Source organism: Ciconia boyciana, chromosome 25 (genome assembly GCF_034638445.1).
Source record: "Ciconia boyciana chromosome 25, ASM3463844v1, whole genome shotgun sequence".
In the NCBI taxonomy this organism is placed as follows: Eukaryota; Metazoa; Chordata; class Aves; order Ciconiiformes; family Ciconiidae; genus Ciconia; species Ciconia boyciana.
The window spans coordinates 937,863-951,167 of NC_132958.1; the positions used below are offsets into that span (position 1 = coordinate 937,863).

General features: G+C 45.7%; 2 protein-coding genes across 4 annotated transcripts; both read left to right on the forward strand.

Moving 5' to 3' along the window:
• The first annotated feature begins 53 nt into the window (after positions 1–53).
• PCNA (proliferating cell nuclear antigen) lies at positions 54–3,195 on the forward strand. Its single transcript, XM_072846025.1, has 6 exons — positions 54–358; positions 959–1,056; positions 1,466–1,533; positions 1,691–1,885; positions 2,183–2,306; positions 2,437–3,195. The coding sequence occupies exons 1-6, from the start codon at positions 138–140 to the stop codon at positions 2,517–2,519; spliced, it is 789 nt and encodes a 262-aa protein (XP_072702126.1). The 5' UTR covers positions 54–137; the 3' UTR covers positions 2,520–3,195.
• A 2,229-nt stretch (positions 3,196–5,424) lies between these two features.
• On the forward strand, positions 5,425–10,251 carry TMEM230 (transmembrane protein 230). 3 transcript variants are annotated; one of them, XM_072846027.1, is made up of 4 exons: positions 5,425–5,643; positions 7,373–7,500; positions 7,973–8,095; positions 9,004–10,251. In XM_072846027.1, the coding sequence occupies exons 2-4, from the start codon at positions 7,402–7,404 to the stop codon at positions 9,142–9,144; spliced, it is 363 nt and encodes a 120-aa protein (XP_072702128.1). In that variant the 5' UTR covers positions 5,425–5,643; positions 7,373–7,401; the 3' UTR covers positions 9,145–10,251. The 3 variants fall into 3 exon arrangements, with proteins under 3 accessions (XP_072702128.1, XP_072702127.1, XP_072702129.1); XM_072846026.1 differs by having other exon boundaries at positions 5,426–5,639; positions 9,004–10,250; XM_072846028.1 differs by lacking the exon at positions 5,425–5,643 and adding an exon at positions 7,019–7,037.
• Positions 10,252–13,305: the final 3,054 nt, after the last annotated feature.

Genomic DNA, 13,305 nt, shown 5'->3' on the forward strand with positions numbered 1-13,305 from the left:
CCGCTGGTGATTGGCTGCGGCGCGGAGGTGGGCGGGGCGGAGGAAGGTATAAAAGGGGCGCTTGGCGGGCTGCGGCTGTTGGCGGCCAGTGGTCCTTCCCGGTTCTGTGTGTGCTGCCGCTCGCTGCTGCTGCGAGGATGTTCGAGGCGCGGCTGGTGCAGGGCTCGGTGCTCAAGCGGGTGCTGGAGGCCCTCAAGGACCTCATCACCGAGGCCTGCTGGGACCTGGGCTCGGGCGGCATCAGCCTGCAGAGCATGGACTCCTCGCACGTCTCCCTGGTGCAGCTCACGCTGCGCTCTGAGGGCTTCGACACCTACCGCTGCGACCGCAACATCGCCATGGGCGTCAACCTTTCCAGGTGGCGGCGGCGGGGCCTGTCCGGGCGCTAGGCCGGGGGTGGGGGAGTGGGCCCGGGCCTGAGGCGCTGAGGGGAGCTGGGGCCGCTGGGCCCGCGGGAGGGGGGTGTGTGAGGGGAAGATGTGCGGCGAGGGGCCGTCTTTGCCCTCGCCGTCCCCGCGGAGCGGCTCCTGGGGCGGGTGGGGGCCGTTCGGAGCCCTTCGCAGCCCTTCCCAGCCCTTCCCCCATTCTCCTCAGAGCTCTCGCGCCGTTTTTCGCGGCGCGCGCGGGGCCCGTCGGCGGCGGTGACGTCACTGCCGGCGCCGAGCGCGCGGCGCGCCGTGGCGGGAAAGCCTGGCGGGGAGGAGGGGAGGCCGAGCGCTGCCCGCCATGGCGCTTCGCCGTCCCCCCCGGCCCTGGCTCTGCCGCCCTGCGAGGGGGATGTGGCGCGGGGACGAGGCCGAGCTCTGCTGCTCCTGCACAGCTCCGTGTGCTGCGTCTGAGCGTGCTGACTGCTTCTTGCTAGCCTTGTTTTCACGCTCCAGTAGGCAATGGGCTGGTGTTCCTGCTCTGTCTGCTTGCAATCCTGTGAGTGACCTACCTTTTTTCCCCCCCCGCCCAGCATGTCCAAAATACTGAAATGTGCTGGAAATGAAGACATCATAACTCTCCGAGCAGAAGACAATGCGGATACATTGGCTCTAGTGTTTGAAGCACCAAGTGAGTGTTATATTTGGGAACTAATTTGCTACTGTGATATTTTTAGGTAGTATTCATAGACCAGGCAGATGCTGGGATGGGGGAGGTGAGAAGGAATACTTCAGAAATGGGAGGGGTCACCTGACACTTAAACTCTTGAAGCAGTCTGGAGATCTAAGGTTAGTCAACTTGACCAATGCTTTCTCTGTAAGAGAAAGACTCTTCTTTAGGCCTCATATTGATGACCTTGGCAGATTCCTGTCCTCTTACAGCCTACAAAAGGCTGTTTGGGTCACTTTTAGGTTTCTAGCTCTAAATAAGGCGGATCTTATTGTCATAATTGAGGTGTTTTTACTTGGGGGGGCAAAACTTAAATTCAGGATGATAATTTATTGGAAACACTTGGTCAAAGTATGTTTTGTTTCTTTAGATCAGGAAAAGGTTTCTGATTATGAGATGAAGCTAATGGATCTCGATGTGGAGCAGCTTGGAATTCCAGTAAGTAGTGGCTTGGATGACTGAGTACACTATCTCTTAGGAATGGGTGTTTTCCCATGTTCACATCAGACTTCCTTTGGAAAGACTACACAAACTCCAGTGTAGTGACTATACCAAGCTTCTTGGTAGAAGTTTAATTGTGACACTTCCATCGCAGGAACAAGAATATAGTTGCGTAGTGAAAATGCCTTCTGCTGAATTCGCACGCATCTGTAGAGATCTCAGCCACATTGGCGATGCAGTTGTCATCTCCTGTGCGAAAGACGGTGTGAAATTTTCAGCTAATGGAGAGCTGGGAAATGGAAACATCAAGCTGTCACAGACCAGCAATGTGGATAAAGAGGAAGAAGCTGTAAGTTAAGCCTACTGTGGTGTCTTCAGTGTTGAGGTTTCTACTAATATGACTAATCCTCTGACCTACTGGGGGCTAAAGCTGGGTCACTGGATTGTGTATTTCTCTGGCTTATAGATTAGAGTCAATAAATCGTTGCCAGCTTTAGGTCCTTACCCCTGGGGCCTGCGAGCAGTGCTCAGCAGGACAGAGTGGGGAGCAACACTGACTGCCTTTGAGATGTCTGAATTGAGAGACTTGAGGGAACTTGCTGCAGCTTGTGTTTATTGAAGTCTAACCTGGCTGATGGTTTTCTAGGTTACAATAGAGATGAATGAGCCAGTCCAATTGACCTTTGCTCTGAGGTACTTGAACTTTTTTACCAAAGCCACTCCCCTGTCACCTACAGTAACGCTCAGCATGTCAGCAGATGTTCCTCTTGGTAAGTAGAAGTAGCACTACTTGAAAAATCTTGTAGAATGCTGCCACCGTAGAACAGCATTAAGAACTCTTGCCTGAATGGCTTTTCTGAAGAACCTTCTCAATACTGTTTTCTTTTTTCTTTTTTCCAGTTGTGGAGTACAAGATTGCTGATATGGGACACTTAAAATACTACCTGGCTCCAAAGATTGAAGACCAACAAGAAGGCTCTTAACTGGAATAGGACTGAGGGGGAGATCTGGTCAGCTCTTTGGAGAGGACAACTGACTTTGAGAAGGAAGTGGTGTTATTAGCAATTCAGTGCATTGGAGCATTGTATGAGCACTGCTAGGCATGCTGTGTAGATATCTTTGTAAATATTTTTCAACTGACTTTTTTGCTATACTGGTGTCATTGGAAATAGGAAATTTTGTGTTTTCTAGTCTATTCCTATACTTCAGTAATCTCTTAGATGCTGTCTTAAGGTGAAATATCTTACTCCTCTCACCTTGTGTTAGAGAAGGGGTGCAATATTTAATTTAGTAAAGATGTTTCCTAGAGTTTCACCTGTGGAACTGTAGTTGACTAGGGCTGCTGTTCAATTACGCCATGAGTTTATTTGACCTTACTTCATTTATTTTTTGAAGCTGGTATTCTAACTGAAACTTGGAAAATGGAAATAAAGAATATAATTTCATGATATAATTTCATGGGTTTTATCCTGTTTAAATGTGGATGGATGAATCAGTGCTTTGTCAAACTACGCTAATGTACCCTACCTCCTTTTCCAAAGGAACTGCAACAGGCAAGCTTGTGCTTTCTTGTGCTGGAGTTACCAGCTTCTGCTTTGATTGTTTAGGTGTGTTGAAATGGAGGAGTGTGGTTACAGTTTGAATAAGTAATGGGTCCATGATTCTGTTTCCTTTAAGCAGAGAAGGTTTGTGAAACAGATTTTCCTTAAAATGTATTCTCTTGGGCAGAAGCCAGAGCTGCCTCTGGCAGGGACTGTTCCTGTAGCTGTCTCTCTGGCTCGGTGAACTCTCAGAGTGTGTAGGCATGTGCTGCGGTGTAGTAGTGACTGAAAGTTCCCTGGTCTGATGGTGAGCTGTATGAACCCTTCCTGGTTTTGGCTCTACTGTTTCTGGCTTATCAATGTTAAGCTACTCCTTGACAGGTCTGTGCATGGTGCATTCGTTGAATGCTGTTGTCCCCCACCTTACACACTTCTGTTGACAAGTGTAGTGCACTCACCTGTGTCACCAGCAATTCCTCTCTTAATCAAGGGTGTTTGTGATCATCTCCATATTTATTGATGAAGACAGGTTTACAGCATGTTTCACCCTGAAGGTTTGATCATGAAAAACAGGATTTGAAAACAGTTTCAGGCAGCTACTGGGTTGGTTTTTTCTTTGCTTACTGTATTGCCACCAGCTAGCTGTAAATCCTTACCCTCCATCTGGCATCTGAGTGACTCCACTTTGTCATGAATGAAGAAACACTGAAAATCAATTTAGTTGGCTCGATCAGTGCTGTGTGGTAAGTAGTACTTACAGGCTCTTAAGCGCTGTGGGTATGCTTCTTTTCTGAGGAGGCTGTGTACTTCCCACTAGTCAGCAGTACAGGAGTATCTTGAGCATAAACTGCCTGCAAACTTGCCAGTTGGAAAACCCCACTGATTTAGCAGAAGAATTTCACAAGGTGGCAGTACTGATTAAGAAACATAATTCTGCTGTGTCAGAATGATATGGCTACCATGGTGATAGCAACTTGTCCCTGCTCAAAGCTGGGGAACAGGATTTCTTAATGCCACTGCTCTTGAGTCTTCATTGGTAGCAGCACTGCTTTATTAGAGATGGTATAGACTGTTTTTCTTCTGCTGTGATGCAGGGAGCTCCCTGCATGGTTTTCAGCTCCCATATTGAGTCTTGTGTCTCCAGAGCATGCCCTATTTATTCTCTTGAGCTGTCTTAGCTTGCTGATTAATTCAGCACCTTTAAGAAAACAACTCAAAAGCAAGATCTTTAGCTGCCCTAAAGTTTCTCAGCAATTGCTGAGTTATTGCCCAGAACAGTTGTAGTGGATACCTTGGATAACCTAGAGGCTTTTTTTACTCCAAATGTGATGCTCCTCAGATAGGATCACCATTGTGGTGCCCACAAGTACAGCAAGTAAATCTGTGCTTCAGCAAAGAATCAAAGATTCATGATGAAATCGGGAAGGATTCTGGTTTTCAAGGATGTGTGTAAAGCTGGGTTAGTGATTGGAAGCAAATTATTTTTGGTGCAACCTCCTGCTGTAGTGGGGATTACCAAACTTTCTTGTGCTATTCTACTCAAATGCATTGTAAAAATAAGCCAAATGGCTTAATTGCTTATTTTTACAGCTGTAATGACCAAATTGAGTAGGCTCCTGTTGTAAGAAATGTCCTTTAATGTAAGTATCTACGCACTTGTGTTTTGACTTGCGTACTGTCTGCTTTCTGGATAAATCCTTAAAGAAGCTGAATGTTTACTTTGCTGTTGCCATACCCCAAATAATCAAAATTAAAATGTTCTCTTTTTAAACAAAACAACAAACTGCAGAGGCTAAGTAAATGCTGTGTGTAGTTCTCCATGTTTCATAGAGTAAGCCTTTGAATTTTATAACTTTAAATATTTTGACTTTCTTACCAAGGAGAAGAGAAATAGGGGGAGGAAGGGAGAATTCCTTTAAGGAATTCTTTAAACATTTAAGGAGATTAGGCTTGTCAGGCTCTAAGTCCAGTGGGTATTTTATTAATTTACAATTAATACAAGTTACAAGGAACCATGGCAATTCCTGCAGTTTCCTTGTTGGGAGCAGTTGGAGGATGTAGATCCCCAGCTGTGTTTCATCTGATGTGTTAATATTGTTCCAGGTGCTAGAAATAATTTTCTGGCTGTAGCTTGTCTGTCACATATTTAGCCCTAATGGAGGGCTGTGCTGTGTCTGACAGTTTAATTATGTCCAGATCTTCCTTTAGAAAATCAACTCTATTTTAAAGTATGTGTAGGAGCGATGTGTATGAACATGCTCGGTCATAAAAAATCTACAAATGCAGCCCTGAAATGACAGATTAGCTCCGGTGGGTCTCACGTGATGTGGGCCTGGGTGACCAGGACGTGGTCCGTGCCAGCCTGCCTAAGGACGCTGTTAATTCCAGCTGCTCATCTGGAGTGTGAGACTGAAAATAACCCAGTGGAGCTGAGTCAGCAAGAGGCTGCTGCCATAACCTGGAAGGAAATTGCTGTCATCAGGAATAAACTTCCTGGGTTGTTCTACGGCAGCGCGGAAGCAAAGCGGTGGGGAGAGATGGGTTTGCTCAGCAGCGCAAATAGTAGGTAACAGTCTTCGTGTGTTTTCGGTGATGTTTTGAAGCGGTGTGAGGCAGGGTGTGCAGCTTTGGGGGAGTTCCCAGACATGTGAAGTTCCTGTTTAGCAGCAGAGAAACCATTTCAGGTCTGGAGGAGGGGGGTCGGGTGTGTTTATCATGTTAGGTGTGAGGTTTGAGCTCCCGAAAGGGCAAGAAAAGACGTTCCCCTTACTTCCTTATTCCTGGGCAGAGCGGGCAGCAAAATGTATTGCTCTTATTTAGGGGATAAACAGGATTTTGTCTTGAAGTGCCAGGTTTGCATTTACTGGCGAGCTCCCCTTGTGAGCCTGCGCTCTACCCTGGAAGCCTTCCCCCAGGCAGTGTGGCTTCTGCCTGTGTTTACAACATGGCTGTAGCGCATCGTATTAGAAAACTTGGATTACAGGCATGATTCACCATTTATTTGCCTCTGAAAGAGCACAGCACTGAGCTTGTTTTTGATCTTGAACCAATGTAGAGCACAAGGAGAGTGAAGCTTAATGGACTTGACCCTGGCCTTTAAACATGAGGTCTGAGAGAGTTTTCTTTTTTTGCATCTGTCCTTAATAGCCTCTTTCTTGTTGGTAAGCAAGGTAATGGGAAAGGCAGGACAACTTATGCAAGTGTAAATTGGAAATAATTCCGAGGAAGCCTCTAGGAAAAGCTTGGTAAATAATGGGACAGTCAGTAAGAAGTCCCGTGGTACTTGAGTAAAATGGGGCAGAGTTGGGAAATCTGGCACACTTCAGATGTACTGATTTTTCTTTTGGCTGCTTCCCCTCCTGCCCATCTACCCCCTGGGCATGTGGGAGGCCTTGGGGGTGTTTGAGTACCGTGATCTGAAAAACATGGATGTGCAAGGAGCTGAGGATGTGAGTGTCCGCAGTGAGTCAGGGGTGCGTTGGCAGGCTGGATCCAGGCTTCAGCTCCTGAGAAGTTGGGCTCCAAGGTGCAGAAGAAAGCTGGCTGTGCCCCTCTCCCCGGGACTGTCACTGCTGACAGCAAAACCACAGGGCTTGGCTTCACGGCATGGTGAAATTGCAGGGTACGGCTCTGGTGGAACTAAATAAAGCTCTGCCCTGAATGCTGCCTCCCTCGCAGTTAGACAAGTGACCTATGCTTTTTGCTCCTTGCTGGTTTTTTGGTTACCTCATCCACTAACCACTCCATCCCCTTGTCATGCTCCCTCTGAGTCATGACTTGAGCTGTCTTGGGAATGACAGCTCCATTTCATTCTAACTTTTAGTGGGTTTTTTTTTCAAAATGGATCTATTGCAAAATATCCGGCTGGTTGAAAAGCTGCTTTGTTTAGTTCTGGTTTGGGTTTATTTGCTGGTGTCCCTGTTTAGAAATAGCTGGACCTCAGACATCTCCCTGCTGGAAGTATGATCTCCCTGCAAAATGAGAGCTGGTTTATACATTGTATATTATTCCGGAATTTCTATCTTGTTTTAAACACAAGTTCTAGCTCAGTTTGACTTTGCTTTCAAATATTGGCAAATCCTGTTGCAGCTATATACATGCTTTTGTATTTTAGGCTTAAATACAAAGCTTTGTTTAAAAGATTTATTTCATTAATTTATGAAAAAGAACAAAGATGCCTTTTGGTTAGTACAGGCTTGACATTTTTGTTTCTCTTAAATAACTTGACCCATGTCTCTCAGACTCCATCATCCAATTTACTCTTTCCTTTTTTTTTGCTCTTCTCTGTTTTCCAGGTTCTAGCTGATGCCTAGGCTTCCTTGTAATGATGCCGTCACGTACAAATCTGACTGCTGGGATTCCCAGTAGCAAAGTCAAATATTCCAAGCTTTCCAGCACTGATGATGGATATATTGACCTGCAGGTAAAAAGTGAGGAAGAAAACCTTTCTGCTGCTGCTCTGTGAATTAATAGGAAAGGCTGCTATAGCTTTGCATGTGCGTGGGAGGCAGCTGCTTTGTTCATCTCCAGTAGAGCAGCCTCAGCTCAGAAAGGTACAAGCTGCAAGCCACAGCTTCAGCCCTTCTCCTCCAGAAAGCCCATAGAGCTTAACTGGAAACAAGATTGCTTGTTTAATAGGGTCAGATGCGTTTCTTTGGAGGGAGGTGAAAATCAGAGCAGGTCTGGAAGCAATGGGTGTAAACGCTGGCTCAGACAGCAGGGTCTCCCTGCGCAGGGTTCCTTGCAGCAGGGCCATTACAAAGCCCTGCAGCAGAGCTGCTGCAACAGTGTGTCCCGTGTCATCTCTGCTAGCTGTGGGATTCACATCTCTGCTGTGGTGTGAGGGGAACTGTGCTGAGTTAAGCTGTTTAATATTTGGGTTTTTTTCCATCCAGTTCAAGAAGAGCCCACCAAAAATCCCCTACAAGGCAATTGCACTGGCTGTTGTGCTCTTCATGATTGGGACCTTCCTCATTATCATAGGAGCCCTCCTCTTGGCAGGATACATTAGCAAAGGCGTAAGTGGTTTGATTACACTTTTGTTATGAGTTTTGCATTGCTTGCCCATTCCTCAAAGCCTGCCATGAACCGTCATGTTCAGTGTAGAAATTCAGAGCAAAAGGCCTGTAGGCAAGAAGGTAATCCCCTCCACTGCTGTGCTGGTGTTTGCTGACAGCCCTGTTTCTCTGGCAGCACAGCCCTCTGTCTTCAGTTAGCACATCTGGAGCAGGTTCATAGCTGAATTGGAGATCTGCCAGGGAGGGCTGAGTTTCTCTGTCCTCCCTGGGGTACAGTTTCATTTTAATGCTACATCCCTGCAGTGGTCAGCTTGGAAAAACTTCATGCTGGGATCATCACTCTTCTAGTGAAGGTCATCTGGTAACTTCTGTAGGAGATACCAGACAGCTATATAGGACACAGCACCACTTTTCTCATCTCTCAGTATTTATGATCCGTTGAAAGGGGATCTGTTGTTTGTAGTTGACTTGGTGCTCCTCTGTGGCACACTTCTTTTACCTTGTGCTGTATGGAATTGCTTTACGGTTGGCAGCTGCTGCTTTTCGTTGTGGAAACAGCAGTATCGGAAGCAGTCCAGGCACAGATAGGAGAGCTCGCTCTCAGCCAAGCATGCAGCACCCAGCCTGTGGCTGGCAGTTTTGTAATGTGATTAGGGTTAGGAGGAGCCACCCCTCCTATCTGAAGGAGAAGTTCAGTTGAGGGTTTCCTGCAGCAAGGAGGAGATGACAGGGAGAGGACTTAGAGCTCAGCCTGAAGAAAACTGAGATATTTCTGATTTAAGATGAATTTTTATATTTTTGTCAGCTAGCCAGGCCTTAGGGAGGAATAGTTGAGGTAGGGCTTAAACAGGGAAGACACCTCACCCCCAGATCTCTTCTTACTGCACTTGCATATCTCTTCTCTGCAGGGAACGGACCGTGCTATCCCCGTGCTCATCATTGGGATCCTTGTGTTTCTCCCAGGCTTCTACCACCTGCGCATTGCATACTACGCTTCCAAAGGCTACCGGGGCTATTCCTATGACGATATCCCAGATTTTGATGATTGAACAATGTATTTAATCGCATTATAATTAGGTTGGTGGTAAGAGCTGTTAGTTACCCTGGCTATCAGAGGGGGCCTGTAAGATTGTAGATGAAGTACATCAGTCACAAGATGCCAGTTCCTGGTTTTGAGGTGTTGTAGGTTTTTTCAGTTGGGGGGTGGGGACTTGAACACAGAATTGACCAAAAGGATTGCAACATTAGGTGGGAAGAACATGTGATTTGTATTTTTCCTCTTTTGGTTACATAATGCTGGTTGCTTGTAAGAAGTTCTTGGGCAAGGCAATTTAGCAATTTTCCAAAGATAGAGCCAGTTTCAGCAGGAAAGATATTTGTTTTTCTAACTGTTTTATAGAGTTTATTTTAGTTTTCAGTGAGATTGGGTTTACCTTTGCAGACAAACACTGTAGTTAAATTCTCCTTTTGCTTTCTGTCCATCAGAAATGCTTGCAATCTACTTGTCCTGTGCTTGTCTGGAGTAACAAAAGTCAGGTGTGTACAAGGGGGGAAACTGCACTTGCATGAAATAATTTACATGTAGTGCGTTTGCTATGCAACTCCTGTGGTCAGACTGACCAAGCTTATTTACTCAGCAAACACATTTTTCAGAAGCAAACTGTTTCCCATGCCACTTACTTTTGGCAAAATCTGCTTATCCTTTAAAAGGACTGGTGTAGGATTTTGCTTATTATTTTAAACAAATTGAATGGATATGGGGAGAAGAATTGGAATCTGGACCAGGACTCAAGTGTCTAAATACCAAAAATGTTTGTCTTGACTAGCGTGGAGACTGGAGACGCTTGAATTCCAGCTGTCTGTACATATATTTGGAATAATTTTGTCCTTGTGTGTAACTCCCTAGACCAGTAAAAAGAAAATCTCTATAGTTTGTACTGAATAAATCCAGTTTGTATTGTTTTGCCAGCTTCAGTGATATGTTATTCAGGGAAAACAGATTGGTAGCTCTATTTTATGTAAAGTAAAAACTGTCTGTCTCCTGATGTGGGAATGAACGCAGTGTCCTGGAGAACAAGTATGTGGCAAGTAGTGATGCAAGTAGATGTATTTAATATGAATAAACTTTGCTATATTCTGTGTACAAATTTTAAGCTTGTCTTTTTCACATTCACAGATCTCTGTGTGCACTAAAAACTGTTCTGGGCAACCAGATTAAGGCTTTAGCTGAATCTGCTGTTGCCTACTGCTTCCAATTGCTAACGTAGTCACTCCAATCAGCATTAGGCTTTGAGCCAGCAGCTTTGGAACAGCTCCATCTGCTCTCCAGGACCCTTGGCCGGCTTTGGGGCAGAGCTGGGGACCTGGGATTACCCTCTGTAGTGCAGCAATCCAGAGTGTCCTGGGTGCAGCAGGAAAAAGTGCTTCTTCAGAAGGTTAGGATTGGCTTTTTGAATGTCACCTGCAGTCCTTACTAAATGTGCAAAGACCCCAGACTTCTAATTGCTTTGTTTCGGGGTCTGAATATCCAGTTCCTTTTGTTGTGCAGTGTAACAGGAGCAGTGTCTGTTTGAATACAGCTTGCAGGCTGGTACTGATAACTGCAGAATTGTCAGGTGTGCCTCATGTGGACTGAAGGTTTTTGAAAGGAAGAGGGGCAGGTATCACTGTTGGTGCAGAGCATGCAGATGTTTAGATGAGAACAGTGCTGGATGAATGCCTTGCTCTGAAAGAACTCTTTAAAATTGTCTTCCAATGTTTTATGAGCCAAGATCTTTTTTTTTCCACCGACATCTCTTCCCTTGTTTGACTTAATTGGCTTGTGTGTGCCCCAGTGCTGTACTCTGAGGAATAACTGATTGAATTTAGGATCTCCCTTTCCATCTCTGAAGGCAACAACTATGCATGTTCTCTGCTGAGTCATGCTGGCCATCGCCCATCTCCCATTCCCAACGCTGCTGGCCCCTGGGCCAATGGCAGCCCTGCTTCTCCAATGTTGTCACATACTGCTTGGCAGCAGCTGAAATGTGTCCATTAAAGCTGGGTCTGGCCAAGAGCGTGGCTGCTGACGCAAAGCCATGAATCAGCCTATATTAGGGGATAAGAATGTGTGTTTGGATTTTGGGAAAGGGGAGAGGAAATGGAAGGGAAGTTTAGATGGAAAAAGAAAAGGGGGAGGGAGAAGATGCTTTCAAGTGGGGCTGATAGGATGCAGAAAGTTAGGAAGCCTGGGCTGACTAAGAGGGATAAGTTAAAAGTAGGGGACAGGAGAAGAACATGTTGACATTTCTGGAGGAAAGGCAATTAATTTTTTTTATTTGACAGAAGCAGAGTCCTCAGGCAGCAGAGTGTATAAATAAGAACAGTCCCTGCCCTAATGCTTGCAGGGCTGTCTGTAGAAGGGATGGCCACAGGGAAATTTTCCTCTCTACAGGGATTGTTTTATATCTAATTTGGAAAAAGGACACACTTCTGGGAAAGAAGGGTATGTTGACTGCTGGAAAAATGTAGATCCAGATGACTTCATTCTTTGAGTTGACATATTGCATTCTAAGCATGGTTTTCCTCCAGAGTGTAAGTCTCTAGATGTTCAAATGTCTATTAATTGTCTAGCTGTAGCGTAGCTAATAGCCAGGGTTCAATTTTGTCTAGCAAAATAGCATGAGTTTACATTTATTTCAAGGGACTGGAAAATTTTAGTGCAGACATTTTGTTTCTCTGAGCCGGGCCCATACCATAGCAGTGGTGCTGCTCTGGTGTAGATTTGAGTGTAATCAGTGCAGTCAGCTCTTTTATTAAAGCATTACATAAGGATGAAGCTTTCCTCCCAAAAGGGGCTGTTGTTTCACTGCCTCTGTGCTGATACATTACAATAGGATCTTTTAAATTTTCATCCCACTCCTGCCACATTGTGGACCTGCATGCATGATTTGCGCGGCTGGCTTTGCTCCTTTGCTGCCTTTCCTGAACTCCCTGACTGTGTAGCTGTATCCTTCCCTTGACCCTGGGTGCCAGATGCTGCTGCCAAACCCCACAGTTAATGGCTCTGCTCCTCAGTTCCCCTTCTGTAACATCAGGGGTGTTGTGGGTTTGGGGAGGACTGACTCACTACAGTGGTGAGGTTAAAAGGAAATTGCCTGTGAAGAAGCTTCTGGTTCTAGAGCAGGGCTTGAATGACAAATAAGGCACTGGCTGAACACTGATGAATGAGGATAATACTGAATAGCTATTTCCTTTATTGAGCATCATCCATTCTGGGCACTCGGCAAGGCAGCTGTCTCGGAGAAAAAAATAGTCAGCATTTATATAGCTTGATGGGGTATTATTATGCACAGAAGCTCTGGAGAAAGAACAGGCACCCAGATTTTAGGCTTTTCTCTAGTTTGAGTGCTTGAATTCATGTATCCTCAGTGATGTTCTTCTATTGCTGTTGTATGGTGTATTTATACAATTACGTACTTAATACCATAAAGTTGCTGGAAAGACATTTGGAAATGTGATTCTAGAGTCCTCTGGCCTGAGCTACCAACAGTCCCAGAGAAATTCCCTCCATGTATTATTTATAAAAGCAAAGACTCATTTTAAGTAAACCTCTTGATTTTTACTTTTTTGACTGCCTGGAGTGAGCAAAGCTAATTGAAGTTCCCAAGCATCCTCACATCAGGGGAAACTTTCCTTATGTAGACAAGCTGTTTGAAACATCTAGGGGAATAAACTGGGGGGAACAAACAAGGTAGCAGTGGAGACAGTCTTGGGTAGCTGCAGACATTGACTACAAGCCCTGGAAACTGATGCTAAATCCCAAATGGCTCTTTCTCTGCTCCTCACTTGCAATGGCTCATTTTTAATAGCATATTGTGCTCCCCAAGGCAGAGTGGGGTCTGTTCCTCACCTCTCCAGGAGGCTCCTTGCCACTGGTTGTGGTGCAAATGCCACCAGCTGAGAGATGGCCACCAGTGGCTCCTGGCTCAAAGATGCCATGTGTAACTAATTTTCTAGCACTTCCCACAGCCAGTTTCCATTGAGAAGGGAAGGCGGGCAGCAGACCTGTACCAAGTGGTGACATTCAAGTGTAGAGCGAAGGAGTCAACCTGCTGCCCACACACTGGCTGAGGGACCTCAGTGGGCTTCCAGGAGAGGCTTCACACCCCGAGATGCTGTTAAAAGCAATGCAGTGGTTTCTGCCAACTCAGGCACTGCATAAGGCTGAG

Bases quoted from the DNA above. Each gene is read 5' to 3' on its own strand.
- TMEM230 (XM_072846027.1), top strand. From the start codon at position 7,402: ATGATGCCGTCACGTACAAATCTGACTGCTGGGATTCCCAGTAGCAAA. The intron at 7,501-7,972 runs GTAAAAAGTGAG...TTTTCCATCCAG, and splicing joins ATGGATATATTGACCTGCAG to TTCAAGAAGAGCCCACCAAA. The intron at 8,096-9,003 runs GTAAGTGGTTTG...TCTTCTCTGCAG, and splicing joins CAGGATACATTAGCAAAGGC to GGAACGGACCGTGCTATCCC.
- PCNA (XM_072846025.1), top strand. From the start codon at position 138: ATGTTCGAGGCGCGGCTGGTGCAGGGCTCGGTGCTCAAGCGGGTGCTG. The intron at 359-958 runs GTGGCGGCGGCG...CCCCCCGCCCAG, and splicing joins ATGGGCGTCAACCTTTCCAG to CATGTCCAAAATACTGAAAT. The intron at 2,307-2,436 runs GTAAGTAGAAGT...TCTTTTTTCCAG, and splicing joins GTCAGCAGATGTTCCTCTTG to TTGTGGAGTACAAGATTGCT.